The 23,541-nt window shown below is 53.3% G+C and overlaps 1 protein-coding gene across 1 annotated transcript; it reads left to right on the forward strand.

Moving 5' to 3' along the window:
- The first annotated feature begins 244 nt into the window (after positions 1–244).
- Positions 245–22,994, forward strand: LHX2 (LIM homeobox 2). Its single transcript, XM_003911251.3, has 5 exons — positions 245–1,100; positions 2,598–2,800; positions 3,750–4,153; positions 9,740–9,945; positions 22,111–22,994. The coding sequence occupies exons 1-5, from the start codon at positions 981–983 to the stop codon at positions 22,396–22,398; spliced, it is 1,221 nt and encodes a 406-aa protein (XP_003911300.1). The 5' UTR covers positions 245–980; the 3' UTR covers positions 22,399–22,994.
- Positions 22,995–23,541: the final 547 nt, after the last annotated feature.

Genomic DNA, 23,541 nt, shown 5'->3' on the forward strand with positions numbered 1-23,541 from the left:
TCCAAACCCCGCGCTCTCCCTCCTCCCTGCCTTCCCCCCACTCCGCCCTCCAGCCTCGCCCACCAGCTCCCACCATCTCGACTCTCCTCTGCTCCTCTTGCCTCTCCCCTCCCTCTGGGGTCTCCCGCCTTCCCGGAGCACGCGCTGCCAGGGCCTGGGGCGCCGAGCGGCCAATGGCACGGCGGCAGGACGTGATGTCAGGCGCGGCTGTAGAAAAGGCGCGGAGGCTTGCGCTGGCGCGGACTGCTGAGCCGGGGCTGGGCTAGGCGCGCGCTTGGAGAGCCTTGCGCGCGGCTGGGCCCGCGGCCGGCGGCTCCTCCTCCCACTCTGCTCCTCCTCTTTTTTCTCCTCCTCCACCTCCTCCTCCGCCGCCTCCTCCTCCTCTTCCTCCTCCTCTTCAATTCTCCGGGTGGCTCGGCTCGGCTCGCAGGCTTCAGAGAAACCCCTACTCCAGTCGCCGACTCAGCGCCCAAGAGGGTCGCCTTGGGCTGGGGGCGCACCCCAGGGAGGGGAGGGGTCCAGGCAGCTGGGCCGCCGCGGGCACCTAGCAGCTTCTGGGTGAACCCCGACCCCAGCCGTCGCCGCCTTGGGCAGAGTTTGCGCCCCTGCTTTGCGCCCCGGGCGCCGAAGCCGGGCGGGCGATGCCCGCGGCGTGAAAGCGCCCGCGGCGGGCGCCGACCTCTGCCCTAGTCTCCTGCTCCCCCCGCCCCGCTTGCCCCGTGCCCTTGTGACCCTGGCTTTGGCGCCGTCGCCCAGGCGCCCCGCAATGTAGCTGCCCCCGCGCCTCGGCTGGAGGCGTCCTGCCCCGCGGGCGCCCGGGGCCCGGAGCCCGGCCTGGGGGCGCAGCCGAGCTCGGGCGGGGCCGGGGCCGCGGTGGCGATGCACCGGGCCCGTTAGCGCCAGGAGCGCCAGGCAGCTGAGGCGGGGGGCAAGCCCTCCCTCGGAGGAGCCGCGCCCCCGGCCCCGCCGGTCCCGCCGCGATGCTGTTCCACAGTCTGTCGGGCCCCGAGGTGCACGGGGTCATCGACGAGATGGACCGCAGGGCCAAGAGCGAGGCTCCCGCCATCAGCTCCGCCATCGACCGCGGCGACACCGAGACGGTAGGCGCGCGGTTGTGGGGTCGGGGCTGAGAGCTGGGATGGGGCCGGGCCAGTCAGCGCCTCTGCTCCCCGAAGTTTGGGGAGCGTCCTTCGTGCGGCACGGGACTGGGTGCTGGGGATCCTCGGTCAGAATGCAAAGCCGGTGGCTCCCGGTTCAGGGGAAACCCGGCTGCTGGGACGGAGAAGGGAAACAAGGTTGAAACCGAAATCTCCGCCCTGGCGGGTAGAGGGGAGCGTTTCTTCGGAAGTGGAAGCAAAGTCCCATCCGCGGCCCAGGGCAGCTTCCTTCTCACCTTGCCGGGCGCCGGGGTCGACAGCCCCGCGCTCTCCTCCACCTCTCGGCTCCGGTTGCTGGCGGCGCCGCGGGCGGCGCCAGGGAAAGGCGAACCAGCCGGGAGCACTGGGGCTCCAGCCGGCTTGGGCCGCTCTCGGCTTTCCGGCAATCGGGGATCTCCCTCAACCCCCTGCGCGGTTTCGGAGACCGAAGCCTTCGGGGCCAACATTTGTCGTTGTTCGCGTCCCCAGACCTTTGACTGGTCAGACTTAGCCAGGTCAGGGCTGGGAGTTCAGGCTCTGGCCTGGCCCTCGCCGAAGGAGACTCCATTCGGATCTCTACACCTGGCTCCGCAGGCCTAGCCCCAAATAGCCAGTTCCTCGCCTCAGACCTCCCTGGGGGCCAGAGGAGCAGACACTGCCCAAGTAGCGGGCCCAGAAGTGACCTTTAGGAGGCCGCGGAGGTGGGGAGCACGGGAGAAGCTTCTCTGCTTCGGGAGCAGGACCAGCGGCCCCAGTGGCCTCCCAGCCTCCGAGCCCTTCTTCGGTTAGACCTTCTCTGCTGGTCAGTTTGGATAGGGGAGGATTTGGGTTGAACCTGTCCTTCACCCAGGGACTTTGAGGGTGTCCCTGCACCCCATTCACCTCATCCCTGAACCCAAGAGGGCCCCAGCCTGTGTGGCAGAGGAGCCAAAAGTTGGCTGACTTGTCCTGGCCTTAACCTCTGGCCTAAGGATCCAGGGATCACTGGAGCTGGGGCCCAGGAACTCTGCTGTCTCTCCAAAGAGGAGTCTGTGTGGAGGGTAACTTAATGGTCACCTTACCCCCCGCCCCCCGGCTCATTTAAGAAACAGTTTGGGGAAAGCTCTTGGAGGGCTTGACTGGAGTAGCTGTCCTGGTCCCTAAACACAGCCCGAGCATTTTGGGGGAAAGGACAGGGAGGACTGGAAGGGAGAGAGGTAAGCAGGAGAGCCATTTAGGCCGGGATCCCGGCCTGGGCCGGTGGCAGGCTAGGGCTGCGCTGGCGGGCCTGGGTTCTAAACCGCCCAGAAATGAAAATGGGCCTTTTGGGGTGGGGGGAAGCCCGCCGCATGCCCTGGCAGCCCCCTCCGCGTTCAGGGCTAGCCGAGGCCACAGAGGGAGCTGTGGGTGCCAGTTTCGCGGCGGCGGAGGGGTCTCTGGCTGACGCAGGCGCTGCCGTCTTCCGCCTCCCTCCCTTCGCAGACCATGCCGTCCATCAGCAGTGACCGCGCAGCGCTGTGCGCTGGCTGCGGGGGCAAGATCTCGGACCGCTACTACCTGCTGGCGGTGGACAAGCAGTGGCACATGCGCTGCCTCAAGTGCTGCGAGTGCAAGCTCAACCTGGAGTCGGAGCTCACCTGTTTCAGCAAAGACGGTAGCATCTACTGCAAGGAAGACTACTACAGGTAGCCCCCCACCCAACTGCCCCTCAGGACCCCTCCCCCCAGTCTCAGGCACAATCTTACAGTTTGGCCCTCTCCTTTCCCTTTAGTCCCAGGAGAGGGTTCACTACTCAGGACTCCCACCCCCACCCCCCCCCCCGCCCCAGCTTCTCCAAGCCAGCACAAATTGGGTGATAACCTTTTAAAGCAGCAATTTGGGGAGCTCTTGGAAAGGTCTACAAAGTAAGAGAACCCGAAAAAAAGCAGAAGCTGCCCGCCCCCTCGGAGCTCAGACCACAAAAAAGCTTGAGTTGGGATCCTTGCTCCCCTCTCTCTTTGAAGTTTCTTGAGTTAATCTGAGGTTATAGAAACAGGCACCCCTAAACCTAGGCAGCCCAAGCTGGACAGAAACACAGTTGGAAGGAGAGCTGTGGGAGTGGGTGCATTTCCAGGTCTTTTGAGAAAATGGGAGTGAAAGCTGGCCAAGATCAAAGAACCAGAATCACTAGCAGACTCCAAGTTCCCTGTTTCTCCTTCTCCCCAGTTTTAGGGTTAAGATCTATGTATATTCTCTCTGTTGTCTCTCTTTCCCTGTCTCTGTGTTTCTTCCAAATTACAAAAGTCAGTAGGATTCCCAGGCGCTGGTTTGGAGGGAGGAGTAAAGGTTGAGAAAGGGATAAGTGGTAAGTGTCTCCCTCCACTCCCAGGTAAAGGCTTTCCTAGGGCTTGCGGAGACTCTGGGTGAAGTAGAAGTCTTTGTAGGCATGAGTGTGTCAAGGGAAACTATTTTAGGGCAGGACCAGGCCTGGGTCAAAATCTAGTTCTCTCTCCCCCGCCCCATCCTCCAAATAAAGGCCGGGTTGTCCATCTTGAGGAGGGGATTGCCCACCGCAGTAGCAGCGGCACCTGGAGGAGGAAAAGAGGGGTACCCAACCGTGTGTTCCCACAGCCCCTCCCTCCATGGTCCCTACAGGCGGTTCTCTGTGCAGCGCTGCGCCCGCTGCCACCTGGGCATCTCGGCCTCGGAGATGGTGATGCGCGCTCGGGACTTGGTTTATCACCTCAACTGCTTCACGTGCACCACGTGTAACAAGATGCTGACCACGGGCGATCACTTCGGCATGAAGGACAGCCTGGTCTACTGCCGCTTGCACTTCGAGGCGCTGCTGCAGGGCGAGTACCCCGCACACTTCAACCACGCTGACGTGGCAGCGGCGGCCGCTGCAGCCGCGGCAGCCAAGAGCGCGGGGCTAGGCGCAGCAGGGGCCAACCCTCTGGGTCTTCCCTACTACAATGGTGTGGGCACTGTGCAGAAGGGGCGGCCGAGGAAGCGCAAGAGCCCGGGCCCTGGTGCAGATCTGGCGGCCTACAACGCTGGTGAGTGCGTGGCGCGCGGAACGCCCCCGTAGGGTTGGGGGAAAGTGCGCGGCCTCGACGGCCGGGAGCTGGAGTGAATGTATGCTGGGCAAATAGAGAGCCTTAAGCACCGGAAGGCCTTGCAGAAGGGACGTTAGCCCCCTGGGCTTCCAGCCTTTGCGTCCTCGGCTGGAGCGGGAGGAGAGGGTGCAGTGGTCCCTTGCTGCCCCGGGTGCAGGGCCTTGTCTCTGATACATTGTTTTTTTTGGAGATGGCTTTTTGGTTTGGGCCTTTGCCCCACTTTGCTGGGCAGGAAGTGTAGGGATGGAGAAAGCAAGGCGGCGCTGACACCAAACAGGCTTCGGGTTGGCGCGGCTGAGGGCGGGGAGCTGTGGCGACGAAGGCAGGGCGGCGAAGGAAAAAGGCAGGGCGGCGAGGGTCCCGAGAGAGGGCTGGTTGTGACCAGGGGCGCCGAGCTCGGCCTGGTGTGCCGCCTGACGGCGTGAAATGTCCCAAGGGCGGCAGGCTTGGGGATCTCGGGCTTGGAGAACTCAGGAAAGCAAAGGCTGCGGGTCCTTTTGCTCGGCCCGATCCTCCTTTAAAGCCAGGTCTCAGTTTTCCCGGGCTCCTTCCTCCGAGTTTCCTGGCGCCTGCTGGGGTGAGGGCCGCGACCCTCGGAAGCGGGCGCCCGGGCAGGACGAGACCCGAGCAGGCCTGGCCTCGCGCCGGGGTGGAGTGGGGTGGGGTGAGATGGGGGGCTCGGTTCGGATTTCCGGCATCTTTGAACCTCAGGCCATTCCCGGAGAAGCTCTGCCCCCTCCCGCGCCCCTCCCTGCTCAGGACAGCTGCAGAGGTTCTGAGTCCCGGCAAATGAGCCGTCAACATCTGCCCGAAGTCTGCAAGGCCCGGAAAGGTTTATGACTCTCCGGGCTTCCGAACTAGAGTTTATTTGCAATTATTTTATTTCTTTCGTTTGCAACAGAATTAGATTTGGAGATTTTGTGTCCTTCCTCCTTTTCCCTTTAGTTAATGCACAAGTGGAAAAAACAAAAACAAAAACAAACCCAAGACTGTCCAGAGGGGGCTACGGCGGGAAGAAGTCAGTTATTTTCATCTTAAAGAATCTGAGTTGAATATGGAGGGAAATGAGGGGCGGATGGGGGTGTCCCCGTTCGCTCCAACGAAATCGCTTGTTGGAGGATCATGGGGCGTGTGTCTGCGTGCGGAACTGGGAGGAAAACGCAGTCCCCAGTTTGGTGAATGGTGAAGCAGCAGTAGGCCGGTCGGTGGCGCGGATCTAAGATTTGCTGACGGCACTAGCACAGATGTGGCTCTCTGGAACTTCCATCCCTAATCTCCTACCACCCCGAAAAAAAGAGACAAAACCGAGTTCAGACCGGCTCCCCCCAAACCAAGCCGCTTCTATTTATCAAGTGGGGTCAACTTCCACTCGGAAGCACCTCGCGGGGCTCGGCTCCAGGGCACCTGGTGGCTGGGGAGCTGTATTGTTTTCCTGGGCACGCAGGTTCGGCGCCAGGTTTAGGATTGTGCAAAAAGAGAGTAGAAGGTACAGAGAGTTATTTCTGCTTTTTGCTGTTCAGCCGCCGTTTCCCCCAGCGAGATGGGCTGGAGGCTGAATTTCAAGCCTTGTTTAACCTCTACAAGAGACACCCTCCATTCAGCCATCTCACTTTCTCTCTGGCCTCCCTCTCTCTTTTTTTCCTTTCCGCTCCCTCCGTCCTTTCTCTCTATCTCTGTCTCTGTGTGTGTCCCTGTTTGTTTCCGTGCCCTCCTCTCCGACCTTGCCCGGGGCTCCTAGTCCTGGGAGAAACGGCGTTCGGTGCGCCAGCCGTGGCTATGCGGCTGACTCTTTCGGGGCTCACGGGACTACGCTGGGGAAAGGGGGGACCTCCCCGGCCTCTTGGGGCCCAGCCCAGCCTTCCTAGGTCTGGCGTCCGCCCTTCTCTCCCCTACCGCACTGGCAGGAGAGAAATAGCCGCAGTGTGGGCCGCGGGGCAGTTAGGACTGGAAAGCGGGGACCCTGGAGGGTGCGATCGTGGACGGTGTGCGGGCGTGGGTCTTGTGCGTGTGCGTGCAGCGTTCCGACCGCGGGGACACGAGCTTGTTTGTGGCAGTGTCCCACATCCAGTGGCCCAGTCACGCGGACCCCTTGCAAAGCCTCTTGCTCTGGGAACAGTCCCTCCAAGGCGCGGCGTCACCTTACTGAAGGGCGGCGAGCTGGGGGCCTAGTGGGGAGGGGGCGCCGTCGGGGCGGCCAGCGCTGGGCTTACAGCAGAGCCGAGGGCCGCGGGGTCGGAAAGTCCTTCCGGGGCGGGGCCGCAGCGGCCTCTTCCCGCAGCCCCTCGGGCCCGGGCCCGTGTGGAACGGAAACCTCCCCCCACCCCGGGCGGCGCTGCCAGCGGGCTGGGGGCGCGGGAACGGCGGCAGGAGCGGACGAGGGGCCTGGGCCGCGCACTTTGCGCCTGGGTTTGCGCGCCGCGGCCGCGGGAGTCCCGCGCGGACCGGCCGGACGCCCGGCCTCCCCCAGCCCCAGCTTTTTGTGTGTGTGTGCCTGGCGGCGTAATTACTGATTTGATTCCAATCCATTATTTAGACAATTGAACCTACAATCTCGTCTTTAGTAAAATGAGGCGAAGTCAGATTTGATTACAGGTTCAGTCCCAGCGACAAGAGCTCGAAACCCGATGGGTTAATAACAGATCACGAGTAAATTATTCATGATTTTACGAGCTCTTTAGCTCCATTGAATCGGCCTAATTGAGAGGAAAAAAAAAAAAAAAGGAGAGAGAAAGCCTGGGTCCTCCCCCTCCCCTCGGCCCCTCGCTCCTCCCCGGATCCGATCCTGGGGAATCTCGACCCGCCCCCGGGCACTGGAGGCGGGAGTGAGGGGGTTCGGGGCGCCGGCCAAACCTGGGCCCCACGTCTGCCTCCCCCGCCGCCGCCCCCTGCCCTCGCCTCTGGCCGGCCTCGGCCTCGCTACTTAGGACCGACTCCTTTCCTTTTTTCTCCACTCCTCTTCTTTCCCCTTTTCACCACTCCCCCGCCAGTAACGGCTTCAGAAAAGGCCTCCCCGGCAGGGACCAGGTCTCCTGGAGCCTCGGGATTCAGCTCGGCCACCGGACCCTCGCCACAAGCTGCGCCTGTTTCCGGGACTCGCTTTCCCCTCCGCTCTCACTGTCTATTTCTTGCTGTCTTTGTAGCTGTCGCTCTCCCGTTCTCCCGGGTCCTTCGCTTTCTTTTCCTCTGTCTCTCCTCTGTTTTTCCTGGCTCTGTCCATCTTCCGTCCCTACCCCCTCTCTCTTTCTCTTCCTCCATTCTCCCTTTCTGTGTTTGTCTTTTCTCTCCTTTCTCTGCCCTTTCTGTCCCCCTCCCCCACACCACTACCCCACCTAGGCGGCACTCAGGGCAGGTCCCTTGGGCCCATGGGGGCGCCGGGGTCCCCACGGAGCTCATTAACAGCAGCCAGGCCCAGGCGGGGGCTCGGTGAAGGGATGGGCCCAAAGATACCCCGTAGGGAGGCCTGCCCCACCCCCAGTGGAGCTGGGGACTGGGGGAAAGAAAAGGGTTGCTCACCTCAGCGGGTTCCAAGCAGTTCTGGTGGATCAGGTTCAGAGGCATCCTCTGATCCCCTTTAAATTGCCGGACCCCCCGCTCTTCACTCTGGGCGTGCTCTCTGTGGGAATGCAGCCCCCGGGGGTGAGGGTTCCTGAGTGCGGGTGGAAAGAGGCCCCTAGGAGGTGTAGCCCCTAGCTAACAGCTCCAAAGGCAGGGGCAAGACCTGTATCTTGCAAATTCTCTCTGCAAGGGACTGTTCCCTATCTGGGCAGGGGAAGGGGGAGGTCACCCGCAGAGTAAAAGTTCTTTGGAGGTAGTGTGGCCAGACAAAATGCAGGATCCCCAGTTAAATTTGAATTTTGGGTAAATAACAAATACATTTTTAGTGTAAGTGTTCCTGGCAATATTTGCATTTTGGAAAAATAACGAATAAATTTGAAATGTGTAGTATAAGTGTCCCGTGTAATATTTGAATTTTAGGTAAATGACAATTTTTTAGCATAGCTGTGTCACCTGTAGTATTTGAATTTTAGGTAAACAACAAATACATTTTTAGTATAGGCATGTCCTTTGCAATATTTAGGACGTGCTTACACTAAAACATTATTTATTATTTTTCTGAAATTTATATTTAACTGGGCAACCTGTATTTTCATTTACTAAATCTAGAGCTCTGTTATGGGTATGTAATAAGGACACAAGATACCTTCTCAGTTCCCCACTTTAGGCGGACTGAATGTACACCCCTTTTGAGGCTTACCCCAAGGCAAGACCTTAAGTGTGGCATGGCTCTGGAGGTGAGGAGGGGACCTTGGGAGGGGTCCTGCAGGTCCCCATCAGCTGCCAAGTGGCTGAGCAATTTTCTGAGACCCAGGGTTTTACCCATATTTCCCACCCCCAATGCCAGCCAGACATTGGCAGCCTGGCCCCCATGAGGCCCCTTGTGGATAGGGACAGGCTCCCTCCTCCCTTCGTGGTGTAGTGGAAGAAAACAAGGAGAACTCCAGTGCTCAATCTAGGCTCAACACATCAAGATCAATCTAGCCTGTTACCGGTGGTGTGGCTGTGTACAAGTTGCTTCATTTCCCTTAGCTTTAGTTTCCACATCTCTAAAATGGGAATAGCCACCTCTCTGAGCGGTAATGATGTACAGTGACATTTGTAAAGCCAAACACACACCACCGGTGTCTACTACATGTTTATTTCTGCCTCGGACTTCCTTTGCCTTCCACTGCGGCACTCTTTGTGGACTGCGCAGATCTCTGAACTTCCTGGAGCCTAACTTGATCCATTTGTTCAACGAGGAAACCATCTTACAGGGTAGTGATGAGGATTAAACTGCAAAATACAGTTTCCAACCTTTGGCCCAGTGCCCAAGGCCCGGGGTCTTTCAGTACTTTTGGATGTGGCAAAACGAGCGTGAGTCTCTGTCTCAGCAATTTCTAGATGCCAGTCCCAGGCACGGTAGGGGGAGATGGCGGAAAGCACTCATCCTTAGAGTGCCTTGGGAAACCGGAGGAGTGCAGGCCCAGAGACCTTGTCCTGCTGTGTCAGAAGTCAAGTGACTTCCCTTGCTAAGCCTCAGTTTCAACATCTGTAAAAATGGCAAAAATACTACCTGGTGCTCCTAGGATTGTTTTAAGTACCTAAAGAAAATGTGCCTGGAAAGCCCTTTAACACATCACCTGGAGTTCATTCAGCCATCAACAAGTCATAGCAGTTGTTGTTGCTGCTGCGGCTGCTACTTTTGTTTTTATTATCACAACATAATGGCTCAGAATGATTTTTGGATTCTCCCAGAGCCGGGATTCAGTGCTGCAGTTCCTAGCAGAGTGATCCTGGGTGGATCACTCTCTCTGCGCCTCAGAGTGTCTCCATCTATCAAATGGGGGTAATGTCCCCAGTTCGTTGTGCCGCAGACATGCAGCAGGGTTAAGGATAGAAATGTTTGGCCGCGGGTGGGACGAGGGTGGATTTGGCATGGGGGGCGGGTCAGGAAGTTCACCCACCAGCTCTGTGTCTGCTCCCTAGCGCTAAGCTGCAACGAAAACGACGCAGAGCACCTGGACCGTGACCAGCCATACCCGAGCAGCCAGAAGACCAAGCGCATGCGCACGTCCTTCAAACACCACCAGCTTCGGACCATGAAGTCTTACTTTGCCATTAACCACAACCCCGACGCCAAGGACTTGAAGCAGCTCGCGCAAAAGACGGGCCTCACCAAGCGGGTCCTCCAGGTCAGCCAGGGCCAGGGGTGGGGGCATCTGTGACCACCGGGGACCGGGGTGGAACCCTGCACCCCCCGCCGTGGGCCTCGGAAGGACCTTCCACCATGTGTCTGCTTCTCTGTGTGTTTATCTTCCTCATTCTCTTTCTTCACCTCTCCAGCCTCTTTCTATCTGTATTTCAGTCTTTCTTCCTTACTTTGGCTTTTCTCTTTTTCAGTTTTGACCTCTCTGTTTTTCTGTTTGTGTATGGCTCCATCCTCTTTGTCTCCATACTCGGTCTCTTTTCTTTCTTGTAGACCATTCTTAGTTTCTGTTTGTTATTCAAGTGACACTCATTTTACACATGTTCATGTCATAAAAGATTCAAACATTTCAGATAAATCTAGAGGCCGCCCCACCCCATCCCAGGACGTCCACCCAAGGTGACTATCGTTAGCTCCTGCTTCTTGCTTCTCACCCACTCTAGTTTCTCTTCTCTTGCTGTCTGCCTCTGTCTCACTCCCCCCTCTCTCTTCCTTCAGGCATCTCTCTAGATTTATCTTCTGCCTCCCAGACTCTCCTGGAAGCAAGGTTTGGTGGTGGGGATGTATGTGGGCAGATTCCGCGGGTGGGCAAGTGGGGGTGGGGCTGCCCAGAGGACATGGTGGGGTGGGGAGTGGCTGGGTGCCTGTGAAACTGAGCAGAACTGCACTTACATGTGTGGGTAACTTCTTAATAGAGAAGATCCAGAACTTTCACCAGATTTCCACACCCTCAGAGATGTTAAGAACCCTAGTCTGGAGGCACAGGAGGAGGTCTCAGGCTTCTGCATGACCCAAAGTTGTGGCAGAGTCGTGAGCCACACCTCAAACCGTCAGCTCCTCCTTTTACTCATTTTAGGGCCTTAGGCAAGTCACTTGACTTTTTGTAGTCTGTTTCCTCATACATGAAATGGATACAATAAATTATGCAGCGGAGTTGTTCAAGGAGCCACTGAAATGACGTGCCTGTGGTGCGCCCTGACGCTTGCTCAGTGGATGGTAGCCAATAATAGCATTAACTAGATTCATTAGCTGGCATGAATTCACTAGTATGAGCAATTATTCTGGTAGCTGGACCTCAGTTTCCCCATTCGTACGAAGAGAAGGCAAGACAATGCCTCCTCCCTTTATAGCAAGTTTAACCAATTTATTCTTCAGAACGTGTGGTTATAGTGCCAGCGACACACATTTTGAGGGTAGAAAACCGAGGGAGGAAGTAACCGGACAGTCTCACAACAGGAGGGAAGGTGGTGGGATTCGAGTCCAGGCCAGTCTGACCCACCCTCCAGCCCCAGGTCTCCGGGATTCAGGGCTGGGAGGTGACGAAGACGGAGGGCTGCGCAGCCGTCCTAAGACAGTTCTTGTGAGTTTGTCAGAAACTTAAAAAAAATTAAAAAAGAAAAAAAGGCCTTTTATGGGGCCGGTTGAGGCTGTGACGCGGCGCAACCGCAGCTGCAGCTGCGGGGGGAGCCAGGAGTTGGGGCCCCTAGGCTGCCGAGGCGCCCCCTTGCGCAGCGCTGCCCACGGGGAGCGGGCGACGAGCTTCCTGCGAGGGAGGACTGAGTGACGTAGCAGAGGGAGGGAGCGCCGGCCAATGGGATGCTGATGCGCCTCTCTGGGCCCGCCCCTCCCTCAGGGTCCGTTTTGCTTTCGAGTCCCACTGGCCTGGGCTCCTAGTGAAATGGAGGACATGGCTACACTCGCTGGGGTAGCAGGTCTCTCTCGTCTGTTTCCTTCGTTCTTTGCCTTCTTGGGGTTAGGTCAAGGACCTTCTTTGGCGCCCCCTCCCTTCAGCCGTGGGTGAGTTCGGATTGAGGACTTGGGGTTGCGCTGCCTTTTCTCTGGTTAGTAGGACCCTTCGTCCTTCCCCAATCCAGTTGCTCCGTGGCAGGGGTGTCCAATCTTTTGGCTTCCCTGGGCCACGTTGGAAGAAGAAGAATTGTTCTGGGCCACACACAAAATACACTAACATGAACGATAGTTGTTGAGCTAAAATAATAATAATAATAATAATAATAATAATAATAATATTTTAAGAAAGTTTACGAATTTGTGTCGGGCCACATTCAAAGCCCTCCTGGGCATAGACAAACTTGCTCTATGGAGTGGTGCCAGGAGAGGGAGGGCAGTTCTACGAATTAATGCCTGAGCTGGGGATGGAACCGGGTTCAGGAAGACCTGGGCTGGGTTCTCTGGCTGTGTGTCTTGGACAAATTAGTTACCCTCTCTGAGCCATAGATTTCTTATCTGTAGAAAGGGCACCATTAGGGCGCACACCTCTCTCGGTTATTCAGATTAAATGAAATGAAGAGTAAGTACCCATAGTTGAATCAGAATCTCCAGTGAGAGCCAGTCTTTGTTGGCCCTGGGGAGGCAGGAGGCTTGGTCACCTGACTTAGGAACAAATCAGATTTCCAGGAGAGGTACCTCTTATTCTTTCATCTGATGAAGTATGTATTGGCACCAGGCCCTGGGAACACAGAGACGAACAAACCATGGTCCTGGCCCTGAGGAAATTCACCTGTTAGGTATAGAGACAGACCCATGTACAGTTTCCTCATGGTGTGATCCGTTGGGGCACCTACTGAGGGAGCCAGAGGAAGGACCAACTACGCTGTGTGCCAGGCATCATGATCCCTCTTCCCCCACCATCCAGATGAGAACATGGAGGCCCAAATGATCTCCACTTGTCCCAAATCACACTTTGCTAGTTACCTGCAGAGCTGGATCAAAATCCAGGCCTGCCTGATCAATGGACATAGTTCTTTCTTCCTTGAGCCAATCTGGCAATGACTGTCTGAGTGTGAGTTTCATTTAGGGTGTGTATAGTGGGGGTGAGGCATACGTGTAGCACTGTTCTCCGTTTTTCCCAGACCACATTTGCACAAATCCCAAATATTCCTTATTGCACATGGTGATGCAGCAGTTTACAAAGCATTATCTTTCCAGTCACGTGTCTACCTTACCTTAAGATTTTTCTGCCCATTTTACAGATGAGAAGCTTAAGACCTAGTAAGATGAGGTGATTTGCTGCTGATTACAGGAGCCAGGCATTGGCAGGGTAGGGCTTGCCCGCAGGTGCCCCGACTGCTGATGGGGAATCTGGGGAACATGGGATGGGAGCAGTTTTAGGTGAGGCAGTTGGTAGTATGGCTTTGAAAGGTAACAGACTGGTTTTAATCCTCTCTGAACCTGATTCCTTATCTTTGAAATGGGGATGAGAAGGATACCTTACTGGTGGTTGCACAGAGTAAATAAGATGACGTACTGTGTAATTTACAGAGTATAGAGTCAGGACCCAGGCATGCTGATCTCATTCACTCATTACGCAGTACAGTTCAGTCTCGTGCGCTCATTTACACGGTACAGTTCAGTCTGCAACCCTCTTTGCACACATTTTTAAAATGTGATTATCTTCATTTTGGAGATGATGAAACTGAGGTTCTGAGGGTCTAGAACCCTGGCCCTAAGTCTCACAGCTAGTCAGTCATGAAGCCAGGAGTCAAGTTCAGATTGGTCTGATTCCCAAGCTCTTTCCAATATTGCACATGGAGGGATTGTGACTTTTCTCCTATTGGATCTGGCTGCAGAGTGCAGCAGAACAGTGGGAGAGGAGGGAAGGCGTAGGTCACAGATGCCATGTCTTGGTAGGGAAGCAGAAACCTCTAGTAAAGTGCTCATCACATAAAAGGTGCTCACATTTGCCATCAGCAGCAGCATGGCAGCCACAATACTCACTATCAGTGGGCGAGGTGACTAGGAGACAGAATGTCCACTTAGACGGAGGTCCTATAAGACTTTAAGCCTAACAAATGCATGGAGATCATGTCTCACCACATAGAAGTCGCTCTGAGTTGCTTTTCTTCCTTCCTGTGGAAGGGCCAGGGAGGCAGAATATTAAGATGCCCTAAGCTTGGGGAAGCGGGTGATGAGCTGATTGATTTGGGTGGGTGGAGGTCTCCGTAGGGGTTCCCTGGTGTGCCTTTGGAAGAAAATACATTTTAACCACCAACAGTTTAAAAACCATCTTTCATGCTGGGTGCGGTGGCTCACGCCTGTAATCCCAGTACTTTGGGAGGCTGAAGTTGGCGTATCACTTGAGTTCAGGCGTTCGAGACCAGCCTGGCCAACATGGTGAAACCCCGTTCCCTACTAAAAACACAAAAATTAGCCAGGCGTGGTGGCACACACCTGTAGTCCTAGCTACTCAGGAGGCTGAAGCAGGAGAATCACTTGAACAACCCGGGAGGTGGAAGTTGCAGTAAGCTGAGATTGTGCCACTGCACTCCAGCCTGGGCAACAGAGCAAGACTCTGTCTCTAAGATAAATAAATAAATAGCATCTTTCAGGTGACTAGTTAGTTATAATTAACCTGTGTGAGAATTTAGAAGTTGAGAACTCTAGCTTTCCTCTGGCCACTCACCTGTTTGACAGATATATTGACTGCCATGTGCCGGGCAGGCTGGAGGCACTGAGGATTCAGCGGGGAACAAGACAATGAACAAGACTGGCCGAGCATGGTGGCTCACGCCTGTCATCCCATCACTTTGGGAGGCCAAGGCAGGTGGATCACCTGAGGCCAGGAGTTCAAGACCAGCCTGGCCAACATGGTAAAACCCATCTCTACTAAAAATACAAAAATTAGCTGGGCACAGTGGCACGTGCCTGTAATCCCAGCTACTTGGGAGGCTGAGGCAGTAGGATCGCTTGAGCCCAGGAGGTAGAGGTTGCAGTGAGCCGAGATTGCACCATTGCACTCCAACCGGGGTGACAGAGCAAGACTCTGTCAAAAAAAGAAAAAAAAAAAAGACGGTGAACAAGACCCCATTGGAACATCCACCCAGAGGGCATTGTGGAGCAAGGTGTGGGATAAACAATTGACAAGGTACTAAGATTAATCTCTGTGTTTTTCTTTTAAATGATTCTAAGATCATATAGGTTTGGGAAAGGCTCAAGGTTGACTATGTCTTTCTCTTGGAGATCAGAGCATGTTAGCATTAATACAGGCATTGAGAAATCTGGAACAGACTCAACTTTGTCTAATCTAACATTTCCCAAATTTTATTTGGCCATAGAATTCTTATTTAACTCTTGAAAAGAAATAAGGCCGGGCGCGGTGGCTCAAGCCTGTAATCCTAGCACTTTGGGAGGCCGAGACGGGCGGATCACGAGGTCAGGAGATCGAGACCATCCTGGGTAACACGGTGAAACCCCGTCTCTACTAAAAAAATACAAAAAACTAGCCGGGCGAGGTGGCTGGCGCCTGTAGTCCCAGCTACTCGGGAGGCTGAGGCAGGAGAACAGCGTAAACCCAGGAGGCGGAGCTTGCAGTGAGCTGAGATCCGGCCACTGCACTACAGTCTGGGCGACAGAGCGAGACTCCGTCTCAAAAAAAAAAAAAAAAAAAAGAAAAGAAATAAAATGGTGGACGTGCTAGGTAGGAAAAATGCAAGGGTACAACGAGAGACCTGACCTGCTGAAGGAGGTAGTCAGGGAAGGCTTCTCTGAGGAGGAGGTGTGGTTTATATCAGGGCAAGTCACTTCATTACTTTGAACCTCCGTTTCCCCACCTGTAAAGTGGTCTTTTTCTTGCCTGTCCATCACCCAGGTCAGTGATGAGTGTCCAATCTAGTCCTGGATGGCCTAAGCTGTATGGAGTTTCACAGATGATTTGGCCTGAACCTCTCATTTCAAAGGAGAGGAAATCAAGAATCAGAAAGGTAGAGTGACTCTTCCCAAGAACCACAGCAAAGTGATTATAGGCCTGGGACTGGAACCAAGGGTTTCTGATGTCCAGTTCAGTGGTTATTACTTTTGGTTTTTTAAAGAAAACTTCTTTAAAAGTTTACAAAATGCCGGGCGCGGTGGCTCACGCCTGTAATCCCAGCACTTTGGGAGGCCGAGACGGGCGGATCACGAGGTCAGGAGATCGAGACCATCCTGGCTAACATGGTGAAACCCCGTCTCTACTAAAAAATACAAAAAACTAGCCGGGCGAGGTGACGGGCGCCTGTAGTCCCAGCCACTCGGGAGGCTGAGGCAGGAGAATGGCGTAAACCCGGGAGGCGGAGCTTGCAGTAAGCTGAGATCTGGCCACTGCACTCCAGCCTGGGCGACAGAGCAAGACTCCGTCTCAAAAAAAAAAAAAAAAAAAAAGTTTTCAAAATGCTAGAACTGCCATACCAACAGTTTAGAAAACTAGGAAAAACAGAAAAAAAAAAAAAAAGAGAGAGAGAGAAAAAAGCCTTACCCTTCTAAGAGCACAGGAATCCAATAATTAAAGTGTGTAATTTAGAGGTTAAGTAGTGGCTAAGGGCATAGAACCAGTCTGTTGGAATTCACATCTCAATTCTGGCTGTGCAGTAAGAGGCACACAGTCTCTACTCCTGCAAATTGGCAATAATATTCACATCTACCTCATAGGGTCATTATAAGGACCAAATGAGTTAATGTGTAAAATGCTTAGGACTTTGCTTATAAAATGCCCGGTGCTGGCTGGGTGTGGTGTCTCCCGCCTGTAATCCCAGCACTTTGGGAGACAGAGGTGGGCAGATTGCTTGAGCCCAGGAGTTTGAGACCGGCATGGGCAACATAGTGATATTCCATCTCTACCAAAAAATATAAGAATTAGCCAGGAGTGATGGCATGTTCCCATAGTCCCAGCTACTCAGGAGGCTGAGGCAGGAGGTGGAGACTGCAGTGAGCTTTAATCGCACCACACTGCACTCCAGCCTGGGCAACAGAGTGAGACCCTGTCTCAGAAAAGGAAAAGAAAAGAGGCCAGGCGCAGTGGCTCATGCCTGTAATCCCAGCACTTTGGGAGGCTAAGGCAGGTGGATCACTTGAGGTCAGGAGTTTGAGACCAGCCTGGCCAACATGGAGAAACCCCACCTCTGCTAAAAACACAAAAATTATCTGGATGTGGTGGCACATGCCTGTAATCCCAGCTACTCAGGAGGCTGAGGCAGGAGAATCACTTGAGCTCGGGAGAGGGAGGTTGCAGTGAGGCAGATTGTGCCATTGAACTCTGGCCTGGGCAACAGAGCTAGACTCTGTCTGGGGAAAAAAAAAAAAGGCCGGGTGCAGTGGCTCACACCTGTAATCCTAGCAGTTTAGGAGGCCAAGGTGGGCAGATCACAAGGTCAGGGGATGGAGACCATCCTGGCTAATACGGTGAAACCTGTCTCTACTAAAAAATGTAAAAAATTAGCCAGGCATGGTGGCTCATGCCTGTATTCCCACCTACTTGGGAGGCTGAGGCAGGAGAATAGCTTGAACCTGCGAGGCAAAGGTTGCAGTGAGCTGAGATCGTACCACTGTACTCCAGCCTGGGCGACAGAGAAAGACTTCATCTCAAAAAAAAAAAAAACAAAACAAAACAAAAAAAAGATGTCTGGTACTTCATGGGGAATAGTATTCATCATTATTATTTTCTTTATGAAGGGACAATACCAGAGGACATAATTTTTTTATCCTTTTTTTTCACCTAACAGCCATCACAAGACATTTCCCCTGTGGCATTGTGGAGTGGCTGTGTCATGACTCCCACTTGCCGCATCTGAGTGGACACTTTGGATGCAGCCATTAGTTTGATGTTATTAAAAATGCCATGATGGGCATGAAGCTTTCATCTTTTGGCTGATTTCCTTAGCATCCCAGGTGGGGATTTGCTGGGGCAAAATGGGTTTCCCACTGGCCCTCCTGGCTTTCTTGATGAAAGAATTCTGGGGAAGGAGGTTTGTGAGGCAAAACACAGCTTGCATGGCCAGGCAGTGCCTGGAAAGGGGGCAAGAAGCAACCTGTGCTTCTTCATCTATCCAGGACTTATTGGAGGTCTACTGTGCACCAGGCTGGGGCACCCCTGGCCTGGTGTTAGTTGTGTCCTGATGATTCTCTGTGTGAACTTGGCCTTGTTGTCCCGGACACACAGTCCAGAGAACTTGAGGCATGTGAAAAGAGAGGCCTGTCAGTTTCAGAAGGTGGGTGGGTGGGGCAGATCACACCTTGTTGCTTGCGGCTGCCTAAGAATCCCAGCTGGTCAGAACCCTGAGAGCCATATGATGTGGTCTAACCCTCTTGTTGTACAAGTGAGGAAACTGAGGCAGGTCCAGAGATGAAGGACAAACCCGAGGTCACGTGGCAGTCCCAGGACTGGAAGCTGCTCTTTCCACTGCACCATAGTTGCTTCTCTGTTTATTCATTCATTTATTCACTCATTCATGGGCTTGCTACCTCCGTCAGGACCATGTGGCAGGGAGAGCATGGACTCTTTTAGGGCAAATGGTCCTAAGTCTCAGGTTGCCCTTTGTGTGACCTTTGGCAAGTGACTTCACCACTCTGACCCTCTCTGGTTTTTAAATCTATACAGTGAGGGCAGGCGCGGTGGCTCACGCCTATAATCCCAGAACTTTGGGAGGCTGAGGTGGGCAGATCACCTGAGGTCAGGAGTTTGAGACCAGCCTGGCTAACATGGTGAAACTCCGTCTCTACTTAAAATACAAAAAGTTAGCTGGGCATGGTGGCAGGTGCCTCTAATCCCAGCTACTTGGGAGGCTGAGGCAGGAGAATCGCTTGAACTCGGGAGGTGGAGATTGCAGTGAGCCGAGATCACACCACTGCATTCCAGCTTGGGGGCGACAGAGCAAGACTCCATCTCAAAAAAAAAAAAAAGAGAAAAGAAAAAGAAAAAACAAAATTAGTCAGGTGTGGTGGCGGGCACCTGTAATCCCAGCCACTCGGGAGACTGAGGCAGGAGAGAATCACTTGAACCTGGGAGGCAGAGGTTGAAATGAGCCGAGATCGCGCCACTGCACTCCAGCCTGGGTGACAGAGCAAGACTCTGTCTCAAACAACAATAATAATAATAACAGTAAATAAATAAATCTATAAAATGAGAATAATAATAATCGAACCCACCTACTTGGCTTTTCATGGGAATAACCTGTCACAGTGCATGCTGGAGGGTGGCATGGGGCCTGGCACGTAGTAAAAGGTACATACATGTCAGCCATTCCTATGACTACATATTACTGATTCTTAATCCCTGCCAGTGTCTGCCATGTGCCGGGGGATATGAAGATAGCATAGACAGGGTCCCTGCCCCCATCCACCTCTCAGGAGTGGGCTTTTTGAAATACCTGGGAGAGAATTCTAGTGAAGCCCTGCCTTAACACGAAGGACAAACCCCACGCAACCCCAGAGCAGACTGGCTTTTAATCAAGTTGTTGAATTTTCATCCACCAGATTCCCAGCGCCTCAGCTCTGGAAAGCAGAGAAGGCAGTTGTGGACGATGGTGTCATTGTTTACAAGCCCACTGTTAGGGGCAACAGCCTGAGAAATAGCAAACAGCCAGCAACCAACCGGGTCCAGCCCTGCCTGAGGTCTTGCAGCCCCGGATGGATGAGCAAATGAGCATCCAGCAAAGCACCCTCCACCCTCGACCCAGGCTCCCCGCTCCAGCTACTGCTCAGAGAGTCAGACGCACAGAGCACAGGCTGCTCACGGGTCACACGCACACAGGCCAGGACAGTGGCAAAGTGGCGGCACAAAGGCTCCAGCTTTCTCCACCCCAATCTGCATGACTCTGGGGAAGTCACTTCCTCCCTCTGAGAGCCTCTGGGAGCTTTCCCCATCCATTTTCTTCATCAGCTACTCCTTAGGCCACCAGGACACAGTCTCTCCCCTACAGATTTCTGCTGGCCGGGAAAGGGAAGGATCTCCCGACCCCAGGGAGAGCATGTCGAGGGTGGTCTGAGAAGCACTGTACTTACTTGCCAGCCCCCAGAAGGGGTGACGGGCTTTCTTTGGGCAGAGAGCCAGGGAAAATGTGCCTTCTTCCTGGGAAGATCCAGCGCTGAGGAGGGAACTTGGCTTCGTCACTTCACAGGGTCTGGATCTCCCACTTTACTCCAAGATTCTCGTGGATGTGCTTTTAATTGAGCCCAAATTGTGTTAGGCCACCAGAAACGGGGATTGGAGGCCACAAGCCCCTGCAGCCAGGGTGGTCCCAAGGGGTGGGTGGGGCCAGGAGTCAGCCCTCCCTCTCCTGCCAGAGACACTGGGAAGACAAGGCAGATGCAGGACATCTGGAAATGCGCAACTGGACACCCCAGAATCTGCAGAGTGCCCTGAGGCCCTTTGTTTTATGGGGAGGCTTCTGGCGGGTGTTTTCCTCACGCAAAGGGAAGTGAAGGGGCCCTGTCTTTCGGGCCTTTTTCCTTGGAAGGTTCAACACCCCCCCACCCCCAACAGTGGCCTGGATTTCCTAAGCCCCTCCCAAAGTACTGCGTGGACCTCTGGGTACAGCGGGTCTCTGTGTTTGTGCTATTAGATGGGTGGTTGTACTTGGGTACTGGCTGTGTAGATGAATTTCTTTTTTCTTTTTCTATTTTTGAGATGGAGTCTTGCTCTGTGGCCCAGGCTGGAGTGTAGTGGCGTGATCTCGGCTCACTGCATCCTCCGCCTCCCGGGTTCAAGCAGTTCTTCTGTCTCAGCCTCCCAAGTAGCTGAGATTACAGGAGCGCACCATCACGCCCAGCTAATTTTTAATATTTTTAGTAGAGATGGGCTTTCACCATGTTGGCCAGGCTGGTCTCGAACTCCTGATCTCAAGTGATCCACCTGCCTCGGCCTCCCAAAGTGCTGGGATTACAGGCTTGAGCCACCATGCCGGGCCTTAGATGAATTTCAGTGTGTCTTCCTGAATGCATACAGGCATGTGTGCAGAGATATGGGAGTGGACGCGTGTGTGTCTGTGCCCAAGGAAAAATGAAAGTAATCCCATGTTCTCTCACTGACATTCTTTTCGCACCGAGCTCAGCCCCAGCTCCGAGCCCTGCCGCACGTCCCTCATAAGCCGGTACGGGATGCAGCAGGTCAGGAGAGAGACTCTGCGGGTTTCAACTTCCCTGGCCTCGCTTTAATTTGGCTGCTGTTCCCACGCTGCCTACCTCCACCCACCTCCACCCTGAGACCTGGGACCCAGTGGCCCAGGGTACCTGGCGGCTTCTCCAACCGATGATGGGGAATAGGTTCTGTGTCTTTCATTCTTAGTAACTCATTATTATTGCCTGATTCTCATGTGTTCTTTATCCCATTCCCAGACTTACTGACCACGAAACATTTAAAACATTTTACCAACAAGAACTTGTGGGGTTTATTGTCTGCTGAAAGGCAACTGCCAAAAAAGGAAAAAGAAAAAAAAAAAAGAAATGTCTCAAACAACCCTTAGGAAAAGGATCAAGATTTGTCTGGTGTGTGTGTTTGGTGTGTCTGATAGAAATGCAACTCGAGGCACACATTTAATTTTAAGTTTTAAATGTTCTAGTAGCCTCCTTAAAGAAATGAAGAGAGACAAGTAAAATTAATTTTAGTGATGGATTTTGTTTAACTCAGTATAGCCAAACTATTATCATTTTGACATGTAATCAATATAAAAATTATTGCGATATTCTACCTGCTTTTTTTTTTTTCATATTCGGCCTCCAGATAGGTTGTGTGTTTTCACCTGCAGACTGGTTGAATTTGGTCTAATGCCATTTTAAGTGCTCAGCCACCATACGTGACTCGTGGCTGTGACATTCAGGAGTAAAGCTCAGCTCTGGAACCTCCTATCAGAAAGAGAAGCCCAGCCATAGCCCATTAGAGAAAGTGAAATTTTTGTTTTATTTTATTAACAGCAAAATATGGGTCGGGTGCAGTGGCTCACACTTGTAATCCCAACCCTTTAGGAGGCTGAGGCAGGAGGATCGCTTGAAACCTGGAGTTTGAGACCAGCCTGGGCAACGTTGCAAGACCCCGTCTCTACAAAAAATAAATTAAAAAGTTTGTGGGGCCGGTGATGCTCACCTGTATAGCCCCAGCTACCCAGGAGGCTGAGGTGGGAGGATCGTTTGAGCCTGGAAGTTTGAAGCTGCAGTGAGCTGAGACTGCGCCACTGCACTTCAATATGGGGGACAGAGCCAGACCCTGTCTCCAAACAGAAACAAAAACAAAAAAAAACCAAAAAGCAAAACATCGCCAACCTGACTTTTTGGATCCTCTTCGCCAAACGCAGATTAGTGTCCCCAGAGGCAGCAGAGCTCTGAGTGAAGCAGTCGGGGGTATGCTCTGCCTGCCTTCTGCTCAATAGTCCTTCCCTGTCGTCCCCTGCAGGTCTGGTTCCAGAACGCCCGAGCCAAGTTCAGGCGCAACCTCTTACGGCAGGAAAACACGGGCGTGGACAAGTCGACAGACACGGCGCTGCAGACAGGGACGCCATCGGGCCCGGCCTCGGAGCTCTCCAACGCCTCCCTCAGCCCCTCCAGCACGCCCACCACCCTGACAGACTTGACTAGCCCCACCCTGCCAACTGTGACGTCCGTCTTAACTTCTGTGCCTGGCAACCTGGAGGGCCATGAGCCTCACAGCCCCTCACAAACGACTCTTACCAACCTTTTCTAATGACTCGCACCCTCCCACCCCACAATTTCTTTAAAAAAGAAATTATCTTTAGTTGAATTCCAAGTGTATTTTAAAATAGAGGCTTTGAGCAACTAACTAACCACATTTTAGGATCTCGCCTGGAAACAGAGGAAAAAAAAAAACAAGTGTGCACCCGGCTAATGCAGCGGTGTGGACCGAGGAGCAACTTGGAAGATCTACCTGCAACACAACATTTGTGTCACTGTACAGTTTTGTGGACTGAGCGAGGAAAAACAACAAATAATTTAAGTTGGCTAGAGCTTCTGTATTTTCAAAGACTGCCACGTGCCTTAGGAATACTGTTTTATCTCCATACTTTGGATGACTTGTTCATTTTTCTCTCCCTCTTTTTCTCTGTATATTTATGACCAGAGCAAAAATGTAAAAAACAAAAAACAACAAAAAAAAGTTTGTTACTTTGAATAGTCCTAAAAAGAAAAAAAGAAAAAAAAAAAAAAAAGGAAAAATCAAACCCCCTCCAACGGTCGCTTTGTTGTTTTAGAATTTTAAGGTGGAAGTCTGTTCGAATATCAGAATTTGTAAAATCTAACCAGTAATAAAACCACTTATCGAAACTACTTGGTCCTGCTGCCATTTGGTTGGGTGTGAAATTCACAGGACCTAAGAGTTTTACCGAAGCCCAGAGATAAATTCTAGGTCTTCACGTCTTCATCACATATTCCTGGGGCTCCTGTCTTATGCCAGGCTTTGGACAGATTATGGAGATGCAGAGACAGAGATCCAGTTCCTGCTCTCAAGGAATCAGAGTGGTGACACAGGACAGACAAAAGAGATCTTAACAGGGTGTGATATGTCCTCAAGTGGAGGATATGCAAAGTCTCCATTCATTCATTCATTCATTCATTCATTCTTTCAAATATTTAATGAGCACACCCTGCCAGATGCTCGTGATGCAGAAGTCGGAGGCTCTTTTCTGCTCCTGGCTGGGCTGGAAGGCATGTCAGGCCATGAGGCAGGCCTCCTGAAAAACCTGCAGCTTTTCCCTATGAGTAGTGAACGCAGTTACCAAAGGGCAGCTTAAGCTCTGGTTTTCCTAATGACACAAAATCTGAAAATCGCCAGAGAGGGCAAAAGCAAATGAATTCTGTTCCTTTCCTAAAA

The sequence above is a fragment of the Papio anubis genome, chromosome 13 (assembly GCF_008728515.1).
Source record: "Papio anubis isolate 15944 chromosome 13, Panubis1.0, whole genome shotgun sequence".
Taxonomy (NCBI): domain Eukaryota; kingdom Metazoa; phylum Chordata; class Mammalia; order Primates; family Cercopithecidae; genus Papio; species Papio anubis.